The following is a 17,016-nucleotide window of genomic DNA, read 5'->3' as shown; positions in this document are numbered from 1 at the left end:
TGTATAATATTTTCTTATATATTTATATATTTTATATGTTATATTATATATTTTATATTTGTATATTTATATATTTTATATGTATATATACAAACATTAAATCATTATATAAAAACATGTATAAAAACATTAAATTAAATTATAACTTTATTATAAAAATAAGAAATTTATAATTTTACTAAAATAAATAAATAAGAAATTTTATTCTACAATATATATTATGTATATATAAGAGTATAGATTTTATAGAAGGAAAACAAATAAATAGAAGAAGAATAGAGATAGAGAAATATTATTGAATCAATACTATCTTTAGAATCAGAAGAAGAAAAATAAAAGATTTAAAAGAATAACAAATAATAAGAAAAATAATAAAATGAGAATAAAATAAAATAAAATAAAATGAGAATGAATTATCAGTACTATTTCTCAAATGCCAAAAACAATAAAATAAAATAAAAATTGAAAAAAATTGAATATCATTTTTTACAATACAAAAATCAAACACATATTTCTAAAAATACTTAAGAATTCTTCAATTATTATCTATCTTCTATTTTACTTTAGAGATTCTATTCCTATTCTACTTTTTTTTAAATAAAATGATAATTGGTAAAATAGTATACACAACTAATTTCTTATTTTTATTCTTTTTTTATTATTTTTATTATTTTATTTTATTATTTTCTGTTTTTTATATTGTTTCATTTATTAAAGAAATGACTTTGACTCCTAATTTTTATCTTTTTTCTTCTCGTTATTTATTCGTCTTCTAATTTTATTTGTTTATTTGTTCTTGGCTTGTGATCACAGATGAAATACTGAATGAACAATTTAAAACTACTGAATTTTCACTTTAAAACTATAATGTTTTAATTTTTGATAAAAAAATTTAAATATTATCTTTTTTATAAATATTTCAAGGATAATGATTTCGTAAAACCTAATGTATTCTAATATATAATGATTGTTTCGATGTAAGACATCAATCGATGATAGGATTTAAACAAATGATTTTTACAAACCTATAGAAGAATAATGTCAGAAAATTTGTCCAGTATGATAAATTGAAAAGTGATCAAAAACTACATAAATAGTAATCATTAATATATCATAAATCGAATATAAGAAGATTTTCTTACGAGAAGTTTTTTTACGAATAAATGTTTTTTACGTAATATGTGCATTCTAGAATATATGCAAAATGAACAAGGATATATAAGAGAATTTTGAATAACATGCAAAAAATAATAATAATCATTCTTAGAAAACGAAACGATCTTTTTACGTTTGTTAATTTTACATTATAAATTATCTATATATTTTTAAACAATTGATATATCATTTTGGTTAATACAAAGTTCTACAAAATGAAAAGATTGTTCTACCTTATTTGTGGATGCAAATGCTGAATGGTATTCAAAGTCTATCCTATTCCATTTATAAATTTCCATTTATAAAATCATCGTTATCTAATAATTTTTTAACCGAAAATTAATTTAAATTTAGCGCGCATTTGATAACTACCATTTAATTAAGTTAAAAAAATCCAATATGGTGTAATTCATGAAAAAATATATAATTTTAAATATAATATTTTTAAATTTCAATAATTATTTTTGAATTTTATAGAATATAAAAGCATAATATTAAAAATTTTTAGTATCTTAAATTAAAATTTAATCAAATTTTGTGATACAGAATCATTATCTATTAATATTGTATTTTATTTCTTGTCTATGGTAATAACTACAATATATATATTCTATGGCAAGAACAATTAATTTCAGAAAACATTTTGAGTGCCATTTACGAAAATACACGCATGTAGGTATTTCGAGTGGCACCTGCTGTTAAAACAGGTGAAAAGATTCCTTTTAAAATGAAATTTATATTTTTCATCAATTTATTTTAGTTTTACTACGTTGAATTGTTTAATATTCGTACGTGCGGAATATTAAATGAACTCAACAAAACGAATAAAGTAATGCAAGCAATCGTGCCGCTTTTGTTGACACGATTTGCAATAATTTAATGAAAAAGAGCAATACGTCAAAAAATATTATATTTGATTGTGTAAAAATGTCTTCGGAAGCTTCCTTGAGCGATGTGCCAACTGTTGTGTCGAGACTGCATAATTTACGCTTAGGTCAAGAAGACAGTGATGAACCGCAACAAAATGTGAATTTTACTATATCTGGAGATTCGTCTTCAGAACCTGTACGAAATATTCAACCCATTAGCAATGTTATTCTTTCACGTGCCAGACGTGCGCTTAATTTTGTTTGCGATGAAGATCAACCAACTTCATCAACAGCAAGAGGAGAATCTTCACCTTCAAATGGTGATAAGTAAGTATTTAAATTGTATATTAATATTATTAATAATTGTTATTATTGTTTTAATAACTGTTTATTAATTGTATATTTAGTAAAAAAAAATAGTAAGTTTTTGATTATAATTACAATTAAAATATATATTTATGTATATATTATTTTTATTATTCTATTGATATATTTTTAATAAATTTTTTAGTAGGCCTCCAACAAATGTAGCAAATACATTACATTTGGAAGGAAGATCTCAAGATACTGTTGCTTTGGAAAATACATCTACAAATGGTCAAGCAACAGTAGCTTATAATTGGCAAGGTACAAAGGCAACAATGCGTGAAAGAATTGTTTTTCTTTTCAATAATGAAATATTATCAGATGTGAGCTTTATAGTAGGAAGAGGAGCACAAAAGCAGCGTATACCAGCTCATAAACTAGTCTTATCTTCTGGAAGTGCAGTTTTTGATGCAATGTTTAATGGAACACTTGCTACAGCTTCTTCAGAAATAGAAGTACCTGATGTAGAACCTGCTGCTTTCTTGGCAGTACTCCTTTTTTTATATACAGATGAAATACAAATAGATCCGGAAACTGTAATGACAACATTATATACAGCTAAAAAATATGCAGTGTCTGCTTTAGAAAAGCATTGTGTAGATTATTTAAAAAATAATTTAACCAGTGATAATGCATTTCTTCTTTTAACACAAGCTCGTCTTTTTGATGAGCCACAATTGGCTGCAGTATGTTTAGATACTATAGATAGATTTACTACAGAAGCTTTGAATGCTGATGGATTCACAGATATTGATATTGATACATTGAAAATTGTTTTGGAAAGAGATACTCTTCGTGTTAGAGAATCTAAAATATTTCAAGCAGTTTTAAGGTATATAAATATAATATTTTAGTATGATATTACTTTTCATGTAATATATGAATATATATGAAAATATATATAAAAAATATATAATATTTAATTTATATATGTGTAATTCATTTTTCATTTTAAATAGATGGTCAGAAGCAGAATGTATAAGACACCGTTTACCAGTTACTCCAGAAAACCAACGTTTTGTCTTGGGTAATGCTTTTTCATTGATTCGTTTTCCTTTGATGTCAAAGGAAGAATTTACAGCTGGCCCAGCACAATCTGGACTTCTTAATTATTCAGAGGTTTTAGAATTAATTCTATTAATCAATATATATCTTATATGTATATTTATAAAATTATTTATTCAGAAATCATATGTTTTAGGTTCTTTCTTTATTTTCATACTTTATATTAAATCCAAAACCAGTGGTAGGATTTCAAACAATGCCACGCTGTTGCATGACTGGTAAAGAACAAACTGTATGCAGATTTCAACATACTAAAAGTGGGTGGGGGTATAATGGAACAAGTGACCGTATAAGGTGGTTGTGAAGATAAAATGTAAAAAGTTCCATGTTTATAATATTTTATATAATATAATTTTTTATTTTTATTTTATTAGATTTAGTGTTGATCGACGCATATTTCTTATTGGCTATGGAGTCTATGGTAGCATACATGGTCCAGCAATATATGAAGTATTAATTGAATTAATACATACTGCTTCTGGAAAAGTGATTGCTACAAATTCAACAAATTTTAGTTGTGATGGTTCAAAATATACTTATCGTTTAATGTTTAAAGAATTAGCGGAAATTCTACCAAATACGATTTATACTGCATCAGCAACTTTTAAGGTTTGTGTTATTATATAATTTTAATTTATTTATATATTCAATTTTTGTTATTATTTTATACTTGTTTTAGGGTCCTTATTCACATTATGGAAGTAAGGGCTTAAAAACAGCTATGGTAGATAGTGATTCAGGAAATGGGAAAGTTAAATTTGAATTTAGTATTGAAACAGGAGATAATAATGGGACGTCTTCTGATGAAGGGCAAATTCCTGAGCTTATATTTTATACTTAAGAACTCATGTACATAATGATGACATTCCATTTATCAGTTTCATTATCTTTCAAAATTTATTACATTAAATTATATTATATAACATAATGTAAATGTTATATATCAGTTTCTTTGTCAATTATGTATTTTATTAATGCTTTAAAAACTGAGTATGTTTGAAAGAGTTTTAAACTTTGTTTGTATTATAAATGAAAAATAATTTTTTATATCTTGTATCTACTTGAAAGTATTGAAAAGATTTCAAAGGCCTTATTAGGAGAAGAGACTGATTCGTATTATTGATGTAAAATTAAAATTAAAGTGAATTACTTATTTTTAATTAGTTATTTTAATAATCAATTTCTTCAAAAGTAAAACTTAATTTCCTATCAAACCTTAGCATAAATAAGGATTTTAAAAATTTTAAAGACAAATAAGTTTTAATAAGGCAAACAAACTTGAAGAAGATAACCATATATTGAATAACTTACAAATATTAATATTTATGACTAAGGACAATCTATTTTTCTATTTCTTAAAATAATATGTACATGAGTGGTATATTTACATATAATATTTACAAATCTGCGTGAAAAAATAGGTCTCATTGTCACTGTTTATAAAAAATTATTCTGTCTAATAATTTTCTTCCTGATATATAAAACATTAGAAAGTAAAGTTAAATATTTCAAAATTGTTAATATTCTGCATGAAAAATAATACAATTGAAAGCTTAACAAATATTTTTTAGAAAAATTATTGTAAAATATCTATAAATTTTGGTAGAAAACTACATATTTACATATTATATATTATGTATACATCTATACAATAGCAATATATCATTATTTTTCTAGAATTATTCAAGTTTAGAAATTGTAAACTATAAACATAATATTAAAGGAACTTTTTGTTACAATATTAATGATAAATTTTTCAAATTTGTTTTATGTATTGATTAATTGCGCAAACTAGTCAAATATGATTTATTTATATTTGCACAATAAAGAAAATATGCATGTTGACTTGATATTCTTATTGATTATTAATGATTTATATTTTAATTATAAAATAAAAAGGTGCATATATTATTAGTAAGAAATTAAATAAATGAATTTTAAAAATTTAAGAATTTTTTATATTATTTTTTTTTAATATAAGTGTACATACTATTTTAATAAAAATTTTCAAGTATAATTCAACTTTAATTTTCAGAATGTAAAAAATTTTTTAATATAATGTAAAAAAAGATTACTTTATTTGTAATTTCAATTACATACGTAATAAAAAATAATTTATTATAAAATTTTTTCAAACGTTGTATAACATAATTAAAATTTTATAGCGATAATTTTATGATATTGTGTGTATTATGTATGTGTACATATATATATGTATATATAAAACAATATATATAAAAATGAAAATAAATATTGAAATCAAAAAGTGTGAAAAAATCAAAATCATTACTTGTTTCGTTATATAATCTTTTGTTTTTTTATATATGTAAAATTAACATGGCATCTTCATCTAATACGCGCAAGTCTGTCACTGTCAGAGCGTCACACACAACGATAGTCTTAAAAAATGGTAGTAAATGATTTATAATACCGATTAATAATTTTTGTGAAATCTTTAAATATTAACCATTTAATACATTATTAATTATTTCGATTGTGTATTTATCGTGATTGAAATTGTAACTTACTATTAATTTATTAAATAATTAGGTACGTATAGGAATAAAGTTCATGTCATTGTCGCTTAATTGGAGATTTATTACTATTAGTTATAACCTAAAATTTATGATATACTGTAGATAGAAAGTAAAGTATTATAATAAAAATATTAATTTCTTTTTCTTGATATAGCGAAAAAATATTCGAATAGTGTTAATCGTGTATATGCTTTGACGTTATGAAAAAAAATATATTTGTCAAAGATCTACATATTTCATCTCCATGGCTAAAGGAAAATTGAGAGGTTCAGATTCAAATAATAAGGTATGTTTATGAAATAATTTGATGTTGATGTATATTTATATATTCTTTTAATTCTCTACAAAAAATAGTTAACAGCTTCAAATACAACTTTTAAAAATGGAGAAACATATACATCAGAGTTTGAAATTAATGAAATACCACCTAGTGCCCGTACATTGCTTACAAAGGGTTACATACAAGATGAAATTAATTCCTATTCAGGTATGTTTTCATAATATTTTGTTATATTTTCTATAATTCTTTCTTCTATAATTTCTTTTTTAATTTAATATATATTATTTATATAATAATTATTTATATCAGCACATTCCATATCTTTTAGGTGCTACTGTTTCAACACGTGGACGTTTTATGACAGAGCAGGAAAAGTTACGTTGTCCTAATGAACGACCTTTATATCTTTATATACAGGGACATGCGAAACATAATGTGGATTGTATGTTGTTCTTTTTTTTTATATTATTTTTTTATAAATTTGTAAGTATTAAAAAATATTTATTTTAATTTTTTTACAGCTGCTATACAAAAAATTAATGAAATTATTAAAACAGAACATCAAAGTTCTTTAAATAGACCAAGTAGATTTACTAATGCACCACCACCTCTCATGAGTTTACATTCCAATGTTACATCTGTGGTATGTAATATTTTTGTTTAAAATTATACATATTATAATTTATATTTTTTATTGTATCAATAATTTCTACAGGAAAAAATTTGTGTTGGAATAGAAAATGCTCCAGAAGGATTTGATTTAAGAGGCAGAATCATAGGTGCAGGTGGAGCAAATTTATTATATATTAGGAGTGAAACAGGTGCAAATATAACTTTAAAAGGTAGAGGATCACAATTTATTGATCCCATTTTAGGCACTGAATCTCCAGAACCATTGCATTTGTACATAGAGTAAGATAATATATATATTTTTTTAAAAAATTTTATAATACAATTTATAATACAATATTATTGTATTATGTTTTATATAGGCATCCAAAACCAGAAGCATTACAAAATGCAAAACAGTTAGCAATTAATTTAATTCAGACAATGCAATCTGAATTACAATCATATATACAGCAACAGCCACCACCAGTACAATCACAGCAAGTTATAGAACAGTCGCAAATACCACAAAGTATGAATTAATTACATTTCATAAATATTAAGTCTAATTATATACTTTCATTTGTTCCCACTTTCATCTTTTATAGCACAATTTCAAACCATGAACATTGGTACTTTGGGACAGCCTAATGTTGTTACTATACAACATCAAGGTAGAGCACATACACTAATAGTTCATGGCTGTTAGAAATTCTGTCTGTAACTGTTGCAAATCATTCTTAACAGATATCATACAACATCCTCAAAGTAATGTAGTAACATTGCCAGCAACCATTCTCACTGCTACAGTAACTGGTGCACCAGGATCTGGAATAACAGTTCCTCCACCTGGAGTACATATACCTCCTCATTCAGGACCATTGGTACCACCACCACAAGCACAGGTAAAATAAACGTAATTCAATGATTATTTAATTAAATTAATTTTAATTTAATATAATATTTTTTCTATAATTAAATGTTTTGTATAAAGGAGATACAAACATTTATGCCACCTCCACCTGTTGGTCAAGTGCAATTAATTGGTCCTCCATCGACAGTAAGTCAAGTACAATATCAAATTCATCCAGGACAACCACTACAAATTCAAGGAATTCAACCTGGATCACAATCATCACCGCAACCTGTAGCCCAAATGTATGTTATGAGTCAGCCACCACCACAGAGTCCAGCTCAACAAAACTTTATTACAAGTAGTAGTGCACCAGTTAGTGGTGCAGTTTCTTATGTTTATACACAACCAAATGTACAAAGGCCTTCTACACCACCACAAGGAATAATCGAAGCCGTCAACGTGAATTTACAACAACCACCTCCAGCAACACCAATTAATATAACTCAACAACCACCTCCACCGTTATTGCATCTTCATTTTCCTCCGCCAAACTTTCCTCCGAATCAACCACCACCTCCAGTACCACAAACTTATCAAATACAATATCAGCAAGTGCAGGCACCTGCATCACAATCTCAAACACAGTTTGTGTTACAACCTGGAGAGCACATTGTTCCACCACAGTTACAACAAAATCATGAACAGTCTCAAGCTGTGGCTCAGCATATGTTACCTCCACAATTTGAAGGTCATGCTCCTCAATTTCATTTACAAGTACCTCCTCCGTCTACACAAACTTTTTTAGTCCCTAATGCTCAATCGCCTCAACATCCTCAACAACATCCTCTTCCTCCTGGAGGTGAAGTTCAACATCAACAAGAAGGACCAGTGGATCAAGGATCACAACCTCAACCAGTACCACCTCCACAAATTGTACCACCACCTACTGCTCAAATACCAAGTTCTATGAACGTTCTTACCAGTATTCCGCCGCCGACGCAAGCACCTCCTTCACAGAATGCTCCATGGTTATATCAGGCACAACAACCGCAACAGATGTTGCAATCTCAGGGTCAACTGCAGGTGACATGAAAATACTTATGTATTTTTTAATAAAATTGAAATATAATTTGATAGTAACATAAAAATATTACAGGTTCAGATGCCACCTGCAAATATACCTTTACATAATGTACCTCCACCGCAAGTTCAAGCGCAGATACAATATGCTCAGCATATGCAATATCAGAATGGTCATATGCCCCCACAAGTACATTATACAATTCAATCACCACCTCAACAATTTGAGCAAAAACCTGATTCTCCTGAACAAAAATCTCATGGTGTAAAAAGAAGATTTTCAGATGTTGAAACAAATCCGGTTAGCTTTTAAAATATATTTTTTATATTTGCTATTATATATAAAATATTATAAATTTAAATAAATTCTCTTATGAATAATAGGAGTCATCACCTTATCAGTGTGGTCCTCTGCCTGCTCAACGTCATGGAACAGGGTAAGTAAAATCATTGTTTATTTATTAATATAGTTTTTCTATGTGCATGAAATAAAATTTTCTTGCAATATGCGAGAAAATTAAAGTTTATTAGGTGAATAAAGCAGGTTTAATGAACCTTGATATTTAAAATATAAAATAAATATATTTATTTATAGTGTCTAATTGATATTAAAATTTAAAAAGAAATATAATGTTAAAATATATATAAGTATACGCGTATACTATACAATTGCTAATGTTTGCAATTGTATGTTATTACTAACTGTGACAGAATCTTTTATTTTATGAAAGCTGCCTAATAATTTTTCTCATTGCTTAGATATGAAAATTATAAATTTTAGTCAATTTATTTTATATTATAGTGAGCTTAAATACGTGCATTTCAATAAAACAAAATTTTTTTCAGAAACCTGCTTTGATCAAGATGTATCAAATTCAATCAAATAAGCAGGAATTTTTTTAGCTGTTCCTTATTCATCAATTTATTATTATTAAAAAGAAAAGAAAAAAAAACATTTAATATTATGAAGTAAGGAACATCAATTTCAATTCTTGCAAGTTATAATGTGGTAATTAAAATTTTACATATTCACAGTCAAACTATTTTGAAATACCTGTTTTATTTATATAGAAAAGTATAAAATTAAAATAATAAGAATTAATTATAATGAAATTAAAGTAATATGTTTGAATAATCAGAATGTTTAAAGTAAATGATTGTGAATATATAAATAATTTTTTCACAGAATATTATATTGAAAAAAAATATTTATATATTTATACATTTAGATAAGTTTTTTTTTTTTATAAAAAGAATTAAATTTTTTTATTATTATTATGTGTATAATTATTAAAAATTGTACGTCATTATTTTCGTTATTGGTGGTTATTATTAATTTTAATCAAAATAAAATAAAATTAAAAAATATAATTATATATTATATATATTATACATAAAATATAATTGGATTTAATTATAATATTATGATATTCTGCATTATTACGTTATAACTAAATTATTATAAGTTCTTTTTATACAAAAGTTTGGTAATATTGGTGACCTGGAGATACTAGATGCTTTTAACATTTCAGAAATATCCATGGCTGAGCATCAGGTGATATTTGCTTAAGTTTTGAAATGTTTACTTTACAATCATTGATTGTGAATTAATAATTTGAAACTGAATTGTTTAAGCAGAGAAGGTGATCGACAGCAGCAAGTCTTACATGGTCCATCATCAACAGCTGCGGGTCTACCTCATGGAGATCGAAACAAGCTGCTAATGCCACCTCCACATCCAGGTCTGTAACTAAGAGTATTTATGATGAAAGAGTGCTGGATACCTTTTGAAAATTAATACAAATATAATGTATATTAATAAATGTGAAAATTAATTAAACAATTATTTCTTTTATGTAATGGAAAAGATTTATTTTTAATTTAAAATATGCTATTTATAATATATTTATTTATTAATTCGATACTATATATATATATTTTTATTTCAGATGGGTATCTAGCATTGTTTCTCAATACTCTTAGCTTGTAGTACATTATTTATTGTAAATATATTTTTTACTAAACAAATTTCTCTTTATTCTTAATCCATGTCTTATTGTTAGCAACTAGCTTCTTCATATACTCATTCAAACACTTTGCAGATAGATGTCCAGAATTATCCACAACGTTTACGTGATATCACAGCTAGATTGCTTTCCATTTGTCTTTATTTGTTATTATTTAGAATTAACAAGACTTTCGCTATATTGTATTACATAATTAAAATAGTTAACTTAAGCATCCTAATTTTAATGCTTCTTCATATGTTTTTATTATTGAATTAAAGTATATTTTTGTATTTTCAGATCTCTGTAATAATGTGATTTTATATTTCAGTGATTACTCTTAATGAATATTAACTATAATTATTATCGTTCGTATTCTGTTGAAATGCGTTCTATGTTATGTTTAATATTAGTATTTTAAGTTTAATAAAATGAAATGTCAAAGATATGTATCTTGGAATCAGATCTCTGAAGCTGAGCATATGAATACATGGAGTAGCAGCATAATGTCATATTGACATTAATGATTCATAATTTATGAATTATTTAATGTAGTTTCTTCTATATTATATAATATATAAAATTATATAAAATTTACAGAATCAAAACAATCCAATGAAATCAAAACATTTTGGGATTTGCTAAATAATTATATATGATTAATTTTATTATTTATTTTGCAGTGAATCCAGTAATATTCTAAATGACAAGAAATTGGAGTTTGAATAATAAATAAAAATCAATTTTTATTATAATATTATTATTTTACAGATTAAACAAACATTAACTGAAGAGGTGTTATATTAATCGTGATATGATAGCTGATTTAATGAATATGTATTTATTACATGTTTTCAGATGCATTTAGCGTTATAACTGTTATTTTTTTCTTTTTAATAAGAGACGGTCAATGACGTGAAATATTGTTGTTATTTTATAACTTTATTTAAAAAATTACTATGTTTTATTGATTAAAAAAAAAAAAACACACAAAACAATGTCATTAGAAAACTATAATATTTTGAATATTTTGAATATTACACAAGTAATATTTTAATTTAAATATTTAAAAATATTTATAAGTTTCATATATAAAAAAAATATAATTATATTTCTATTTTGTTTATTGATTTTTTTTAATTTGACGAATTAATAATTATGCTACAATATTTCATTACGTTATTTGCCATATTTAATTTTATAATACATTTTACATATAGTTGTTTTATACAATTTTATGTATTTTATTTCATTTTATGAATTTTCATTATTTAGGTGAAAAACGCAACTTGGATCAAAAAAGTGCTGCCATGAATACAGGTATATTAAAAATTTGTTCTGATGCAGTTGTTTTTATGTTTTCTTATAAATTGGGAACAGATTACATTATGTGTATATTTATTTGTGTAATAGGAAATGAGCAGAATCCAATGGGAGATTCAGTAAACATACATCCTGGAAGTGGGCCACCTTTACCCCCTTCACTTTTACCACAAGCACCTTGGCAAACACATCACATTAGAGTTCCATGGGGTAGACCACCACCAATGCCAAGGGATGGAGAGCATCAAGGAATGTGTCCTTCATTACCTCCAACAAATATGCCACCACCACAAATTAGACCTAGAGGTATTCATAATGATAATTGTATATAGTTATATATATTTATAAAATTCATATAATTAACTTAACTTAATTTTAATATAAATAATATAATATAGAATATAAGATTATTTCTAATAAATATTTAGAAAGATTTTTAATATATATTATTTGAAAAAAATAAAGAATTTTCAAATATATAAATATTTCAAAATATTTGTTAATCGAAATTATATACTATTTAATGTAATTATATATTTTCTAATCTTTAAATAGTTTTTTATTAATTTGCAATTTTGTTCAAACTTTGAATTTTTATAATTTAATTGTAAATATGAATATAAATATAATATAATGAATTTTTATGTTGAATTATTTAGGGCACGTTGAAGGTAATCGTTCACCCGTACAAAATGCGATATTGGAACATCCGTTGAATATCGAATATAATCAAATGCCACCATATACGACAAAACCTCCTCCTTATAATTCACACCCATTGATGCAATCCATTTGCAATCCACCGCCACCACCACCGCCGCATCATCAGCAGCGACCGCAGCATCCACCTCAAACAGTACAGCATTATCAGGTGCCAATTTCTCAAACATATCAACCACCAACTTCTTGTCCACCATGGATGAATTAAATGTATGATATGATGAAACTGAAGTTCTTACGTTAGTACCTTAAAGATGGCTGATGCAGTCCGTCCGATTTTACACCATTCAACTAATCCATTTATTGCGAATGTTAAATTCTAAAGAACATAAGGAAATGGATGGTATTGCATTATGTTATCTTCATTGAATTGTTCCTTGTGATACAATTAATTATAATTTAACTATTTGTTGCAAATGTGTCGCTGCGAAGATGCTGTTTTGTAAAAATTGTGTATACGTTACGAATTATTTATAATGAACGTCTCAAAGATAGCGAATAATAATAAATTTATAAATGCTGTGTTATAAGTGAGTAACGCGCGTAAGATACGTAAGATAAAATTTTTGGTAATATAATAATTACATAATGCAAAAAATCACAATTTGCGAAAAAGAATATATATCAGGTGCGATGCTGGTGCATATACGAAAAATGATTCTAATTAGTTCCAAGAAATGCTTTTAGTATTCACGCACATATAATCATATGAAGATTTAGAAATGTAATATTTTATATCCATAGTATATAATCCTGTCTCAAACTTATCATATAGGCGTCTATTTTTTTTTTTATCGGCATACTTTATCCGTATTGTATATTCATGTATGAATAGTATACATACAATGTATGCGAGTTTGTATACAAACTGTTTAAATTAAGGTGATTAAATCATCACCTATAATATAATTTATGAAACGTTAATATCAAAATCTCGGATTTTTCCGTGTAAAAAATTGTCGTGATTCTCACTATATATCTGTGAAAAGTGTAAATTAATTAATCGTTGTTATGGTGTAATATTTTTGATTTAATGAATAAGTTACTAGGATTAGTTTTCATAAAGAGATGATTCTTGATACAGTACGATATTTTACTGTTATGATAAAAAAACGAGTTAAACTCGAATCTGTTGAATCTTGACTGATGTATGGAATCTTTCTCTTTGGGTTAAGTTATTATTTTTATGGTTTAGTTATAAAAATATATTTTCCGATGGAACAATTTTTTGAATAAATTAATTTAACTTCGATAATATCTCGGGCATTAATTTAATTCAATCATCAATTTTATCGTAATGTTAATGATATCTTTAACATTTTTCTCTGCTTTATGCAAGATATTAATATTTATATCGTAGGATGTGTAATTATTTGTGTATTTATCTGTTTTTATATATCGATAACCAATTTAAAATTATTTCAATCGTATTAAACCGTTTTTTAAATCTTTAAAAAACTTTGATTAACTTTTACGATGACAAAATATTTTCCAATTATTTCATCATTAATTATCACATTATTTTCCCCATTTTTATTGCGGTTTATGCAATTAATTATAAATTTTTTTTTTCTAAGATTACTAAATCAATATCAGAGAATATTTTAATTATATTTATTTCATAATTAAAAAGTTAACAATTATTCGATATTATATTTTGAAGAAATAAGCTTCTTTTACGATTATTCATTTATATAGTTTAATATAAATTAAATTTATGGTTAAATACAATCGGTGAATATTATTAAAACAATTTCATTTTTATTGTCATCTAATTAAAGTTAAACGTTTCGATGTGAAGAATGTCGGCTTAGATTTCCATGCTAAAACGAAATTCTATTTAATACAAATCCAATGAATTTGTACGGTATCGAAATTGTGTATCGTTATATAAGAACAGTGTACTAAAGATTATAATAGAATCGAATATCGTAAAATAGCCAATTAACACAGAAAACTCTAAGGGGTTTTATAAGAATAATAGAACGTTACACGTTTATTTAAATTTACGTAACATTTAATTTCAGAGAGGAAAAATTTTGAATATAATTATTTAAAATTTTCGAGAAATTTTAATTGAAAATTTAATTTCAACATTTAATCGAACGAATTAAATATAATATATATTTAATGTATTACAAAATCTTATTAATTGTAAGATATTCATTCACAATGTTCTATGCCATTTTAAAGCGAAGACTATCGTTAGTTATTACTTGTTACTTGTTATTGTATTTTTTACTAGTTTTCGAATCAATAGCATCGATAGAAGAATCGAATTCGATTTCTTCGTAAATTATTAGTGAAAGAGTGTAGCTCACTTCAACGTTCAATTGCCCTTTACCTATAGGAAACTTAACCAATCACTCCGAATGACAAATTGAATTATTTTTAAATCCGGAGAATATTCGACTCGATTTATACGACTTCTTAGCCATGTCTCAGGTTTGTCCGTCTTCGTCTCATCAGTTGGTCGCAGCCGCGATGGCTTTTCGTCGAGCTCGGCGTAAATTTCCGAAAAATTTTGGCCTGTATTGCAACTCGGAAGAAGCAACGAAGTTCGATAAGGTAATGCTTTCATTAACATATTTTATAATTTATTTTCTAAAAAAATATTTATTTCATATCAGACGGATTTATAATTAAATTTATAAATTCAAATTTAATTTTGATAGATCAGAGATAAAAATCTATCGAAGTGTATCTGTTGCATATAATGTTTTTTGACATTAAGCTTTCTAATTGTATTTCTTTCGTTAATAACACGATAATATACAATGATTTTCTTAATTTCAATTTTGCTATAAAATTTTTCCCGAACTTTTTCCATCTAATTATGCAATTGTTTTTATCGAAGTAGTAATTTCTCTATTTATTTTTTTTCAAAAGTGAGACATTTTTTTTCACGAAGATAGATTAAAACAAAAATAATTGACTTTGAAATTGCTTATGTAATAAATAAATAATAAATAGTGTTTTTTAAAAGCTTGTTGTCAATAATATCTGCTTATTAAAATTTCTATCAATATGTGTAATCAGACTGAAAGTCTTAGCGGAAATGAGGATTCAAATGATCAAGAGAATTTACTGTTAACGAGGAATTCTTCAAAATCAAGGCCGAATCAAGTAAAAACGTATTGGAACGATGAGTGTGGGGAAAATGGCTCGACCAAGGAAAATTTATTCCAAAAGCCAATAATATGCAGTTGTTGTCGTAAACGTAACGAGCAGTGCAATGTTGGAGACACGCTCGACATCGTTCCAAGTAAAGAGCATAACGAAATCACGCAGAAAAACGAATTCTCTAAATTGGAACAAGTGGAAAGGTATGACACATTTTGCACAAGAAAATTGATTATCGTATACACGCGTATTTAATTTAAAAGGATATTGGCAATTGCGACAAGAATTATGGAAAAACATGTTGCAATTATATCGAGAAAATGGAATTTAAATTGAATTTCAGTACTTGGTTATATGAATACGCATTTAGAGAGATATCCTGAAATAAATTACAATGGTTTCATGAATATGTTCATAATTTGGAATAATTAGAGATAAAGGTTTCCTTCGAAATATCGACGTTCAAACTTTAAGCCGTAATAATAGAATTAAATTTATCGTAATTTCATCTCGTGTTCTTTTAAAGCGTTTTTTGAAACATTAAAAATTCAACTATAATTCATAAATATTATTAAGTTAAATTAAGTTGAAAATTATTATGATAATATCCACTCGCAAGAATTTAATATTCATTGGTTTAATAATATAATAATAATAATATGAGAGCAAATGTGACTTAAATCTGCAATGCTCTTTTTCTCGTTATTAATCGTTAATTCCTTTATACGGCACGTAAAAACCATTATATAATAATAACGTTATCGATTTATTATTATCACACTTATTTATTATTTATTTATTTTTAGTTACGACTCGAAGCCAATGAAAAATCCCGTGACAGAATCTCGAAATTCTAATCATTTTCATGGTGCATTTTCCTATTTGCAAAAACGAAACTCGAAAGAAATCCCATCCAAATTGGATTCTGTTAATCTTCTTTACGATCGAGATCAAAACGAAACGAACAACGTTAAGGCTAACGGTCCGTTCAAAGAAGAGAAACGAAGTGAGTCGATTCCCTTTCTCG

The 17,016-nt window shown here is 25.7% G+C and overlaps 3 protein-coding genes across 6 annotated transcripts in view; all 3 read left to right on the top strand.

Annotated features, from left to right (window-relative positions):
• Positions 1-1,761: 1,761 nt before the first annotated feature.
• LOC102674857 (BTB/POZ domain-containing protein 1-like) lies at positions 1,762-4,703 on the top strand. 2 transcript variants are annotated; one of them, XM_006608703.2, is made up of 6 exons: positions 1,762-2,351; positions 2,539-3,222; positions 3,350-3,509; positions 3,592-3,749; positions 3,830-4,064; positions 4,135-4,703. In XM_006608703.2, exons 1-6 carry the CDS (start codon positions 2,035-2,037, stop codon positions 4,294-4,296), a joined length of 1,716 nt encoding a protein of 571 aa, XP_006608766.1. In that variant the 5' UTR covers positions 1,762-2,034; the 3' UTR covers positions 4,297-4,703. The 2 variants fall into 2 exon arrangements, with proteins under 2 accessions (XP_006608766.1, XP_006608765.1); XM_006608702.2 differs by having other exon boundaries at positions 1,764-2,351; positions 2,536-3,222.
• A 1,079-nt stretch (positions 4,704-5,782) lies between these two features.
• LOC102674552 (extensin-like) lies at positions 5,783-14,124 on the top strand. Of its 3 annotated transcripts, XM_006608699.2 has the most exons (16): positions 5,783-6,005; positions 6,147-6,278; positions 6,347-6,479; positions 6,601-6,714; positions 6,794-6,915; positions 6,988-7,184; positions 7,265-7,413; positions 7,490-7,555; positions 7,629-7,786; positions 7,876-8,820; positions 8,894-9,118; positions 9,202-9,254; positions 10,456-10,559; positions 12,099-12,143; positions 12,237-12,452; positions 12,806-14,124. In XM_006608699.2, the coding sequence occupies exons 2-16, from the start codon at positions 6,237-6,239 to the stop codon at positions 13,072-13,074; spliced, it is 2,838 nt and encodes a 945-aa protein (XP_006608762.1). In that variant the 5' UTR covers positions 5,783-6,005; positions 6,147-6,236; the 3' UTR covers positions 13,075-14,124. The 3 variants fall into 3 exon arrangements, with proteins under 3 accessions (XP_006608762.1, XP_006608764.1, XP_031370114.1); XM_006608701.2 differs by lacking the exon at positions 7,490-7,555 and having other exon boundaries at positions 7,692-7,786; XM_031514254.1 differs by lacking the exon at positions 7,490-7,555.
• Positions 14,125-14,972: 848 nt separating this feature from the next.
• LOC102674420 overlaps positions 14,973-17,016 on the top strand; it is a 3,472-nt gene continuing 1,428 nt past the window's right edge. The window contains exons 1-3 of the mRNA XM_006608698.2: positions 14,973-15,434; positions 15,906-16,192; positions 16,796-16,995. Coding sequence (XP_006608761.1) covers positions 15,303-15,434; positions 15,906-16,192; positions 16,796-16,995 — 619 coding nt within the window. The 5' untranslated portion in view covers positions 14,973-15,302. The remainder of the gene's footprint in view (positions 15,435-15,905; positions 16,193-16,795; positions 16,996-17,016) is intronic.

The sequence above is a fragment of the Apis dorsata genome, unplaced genomic scaffold, assembly GCF_000469605.1.
Source record: "Apis dorsata unplaced genomic scaffold, Apis dorsata 1.3 scaffold_44, whole genome shotgun sequence".
Taxonomy (NCBI): domain Eukaryota; kingdom Metazoa; phylum Arthropoda; class Insecta; order Hymenoptera; family Apidae; genus Apis; species Apis dorsata.
The sequence above is the reverse complement of the archived record's forward strand: the minus strand, read 5'-3'. Positions and strand labels throughout refer to the sequence as shown.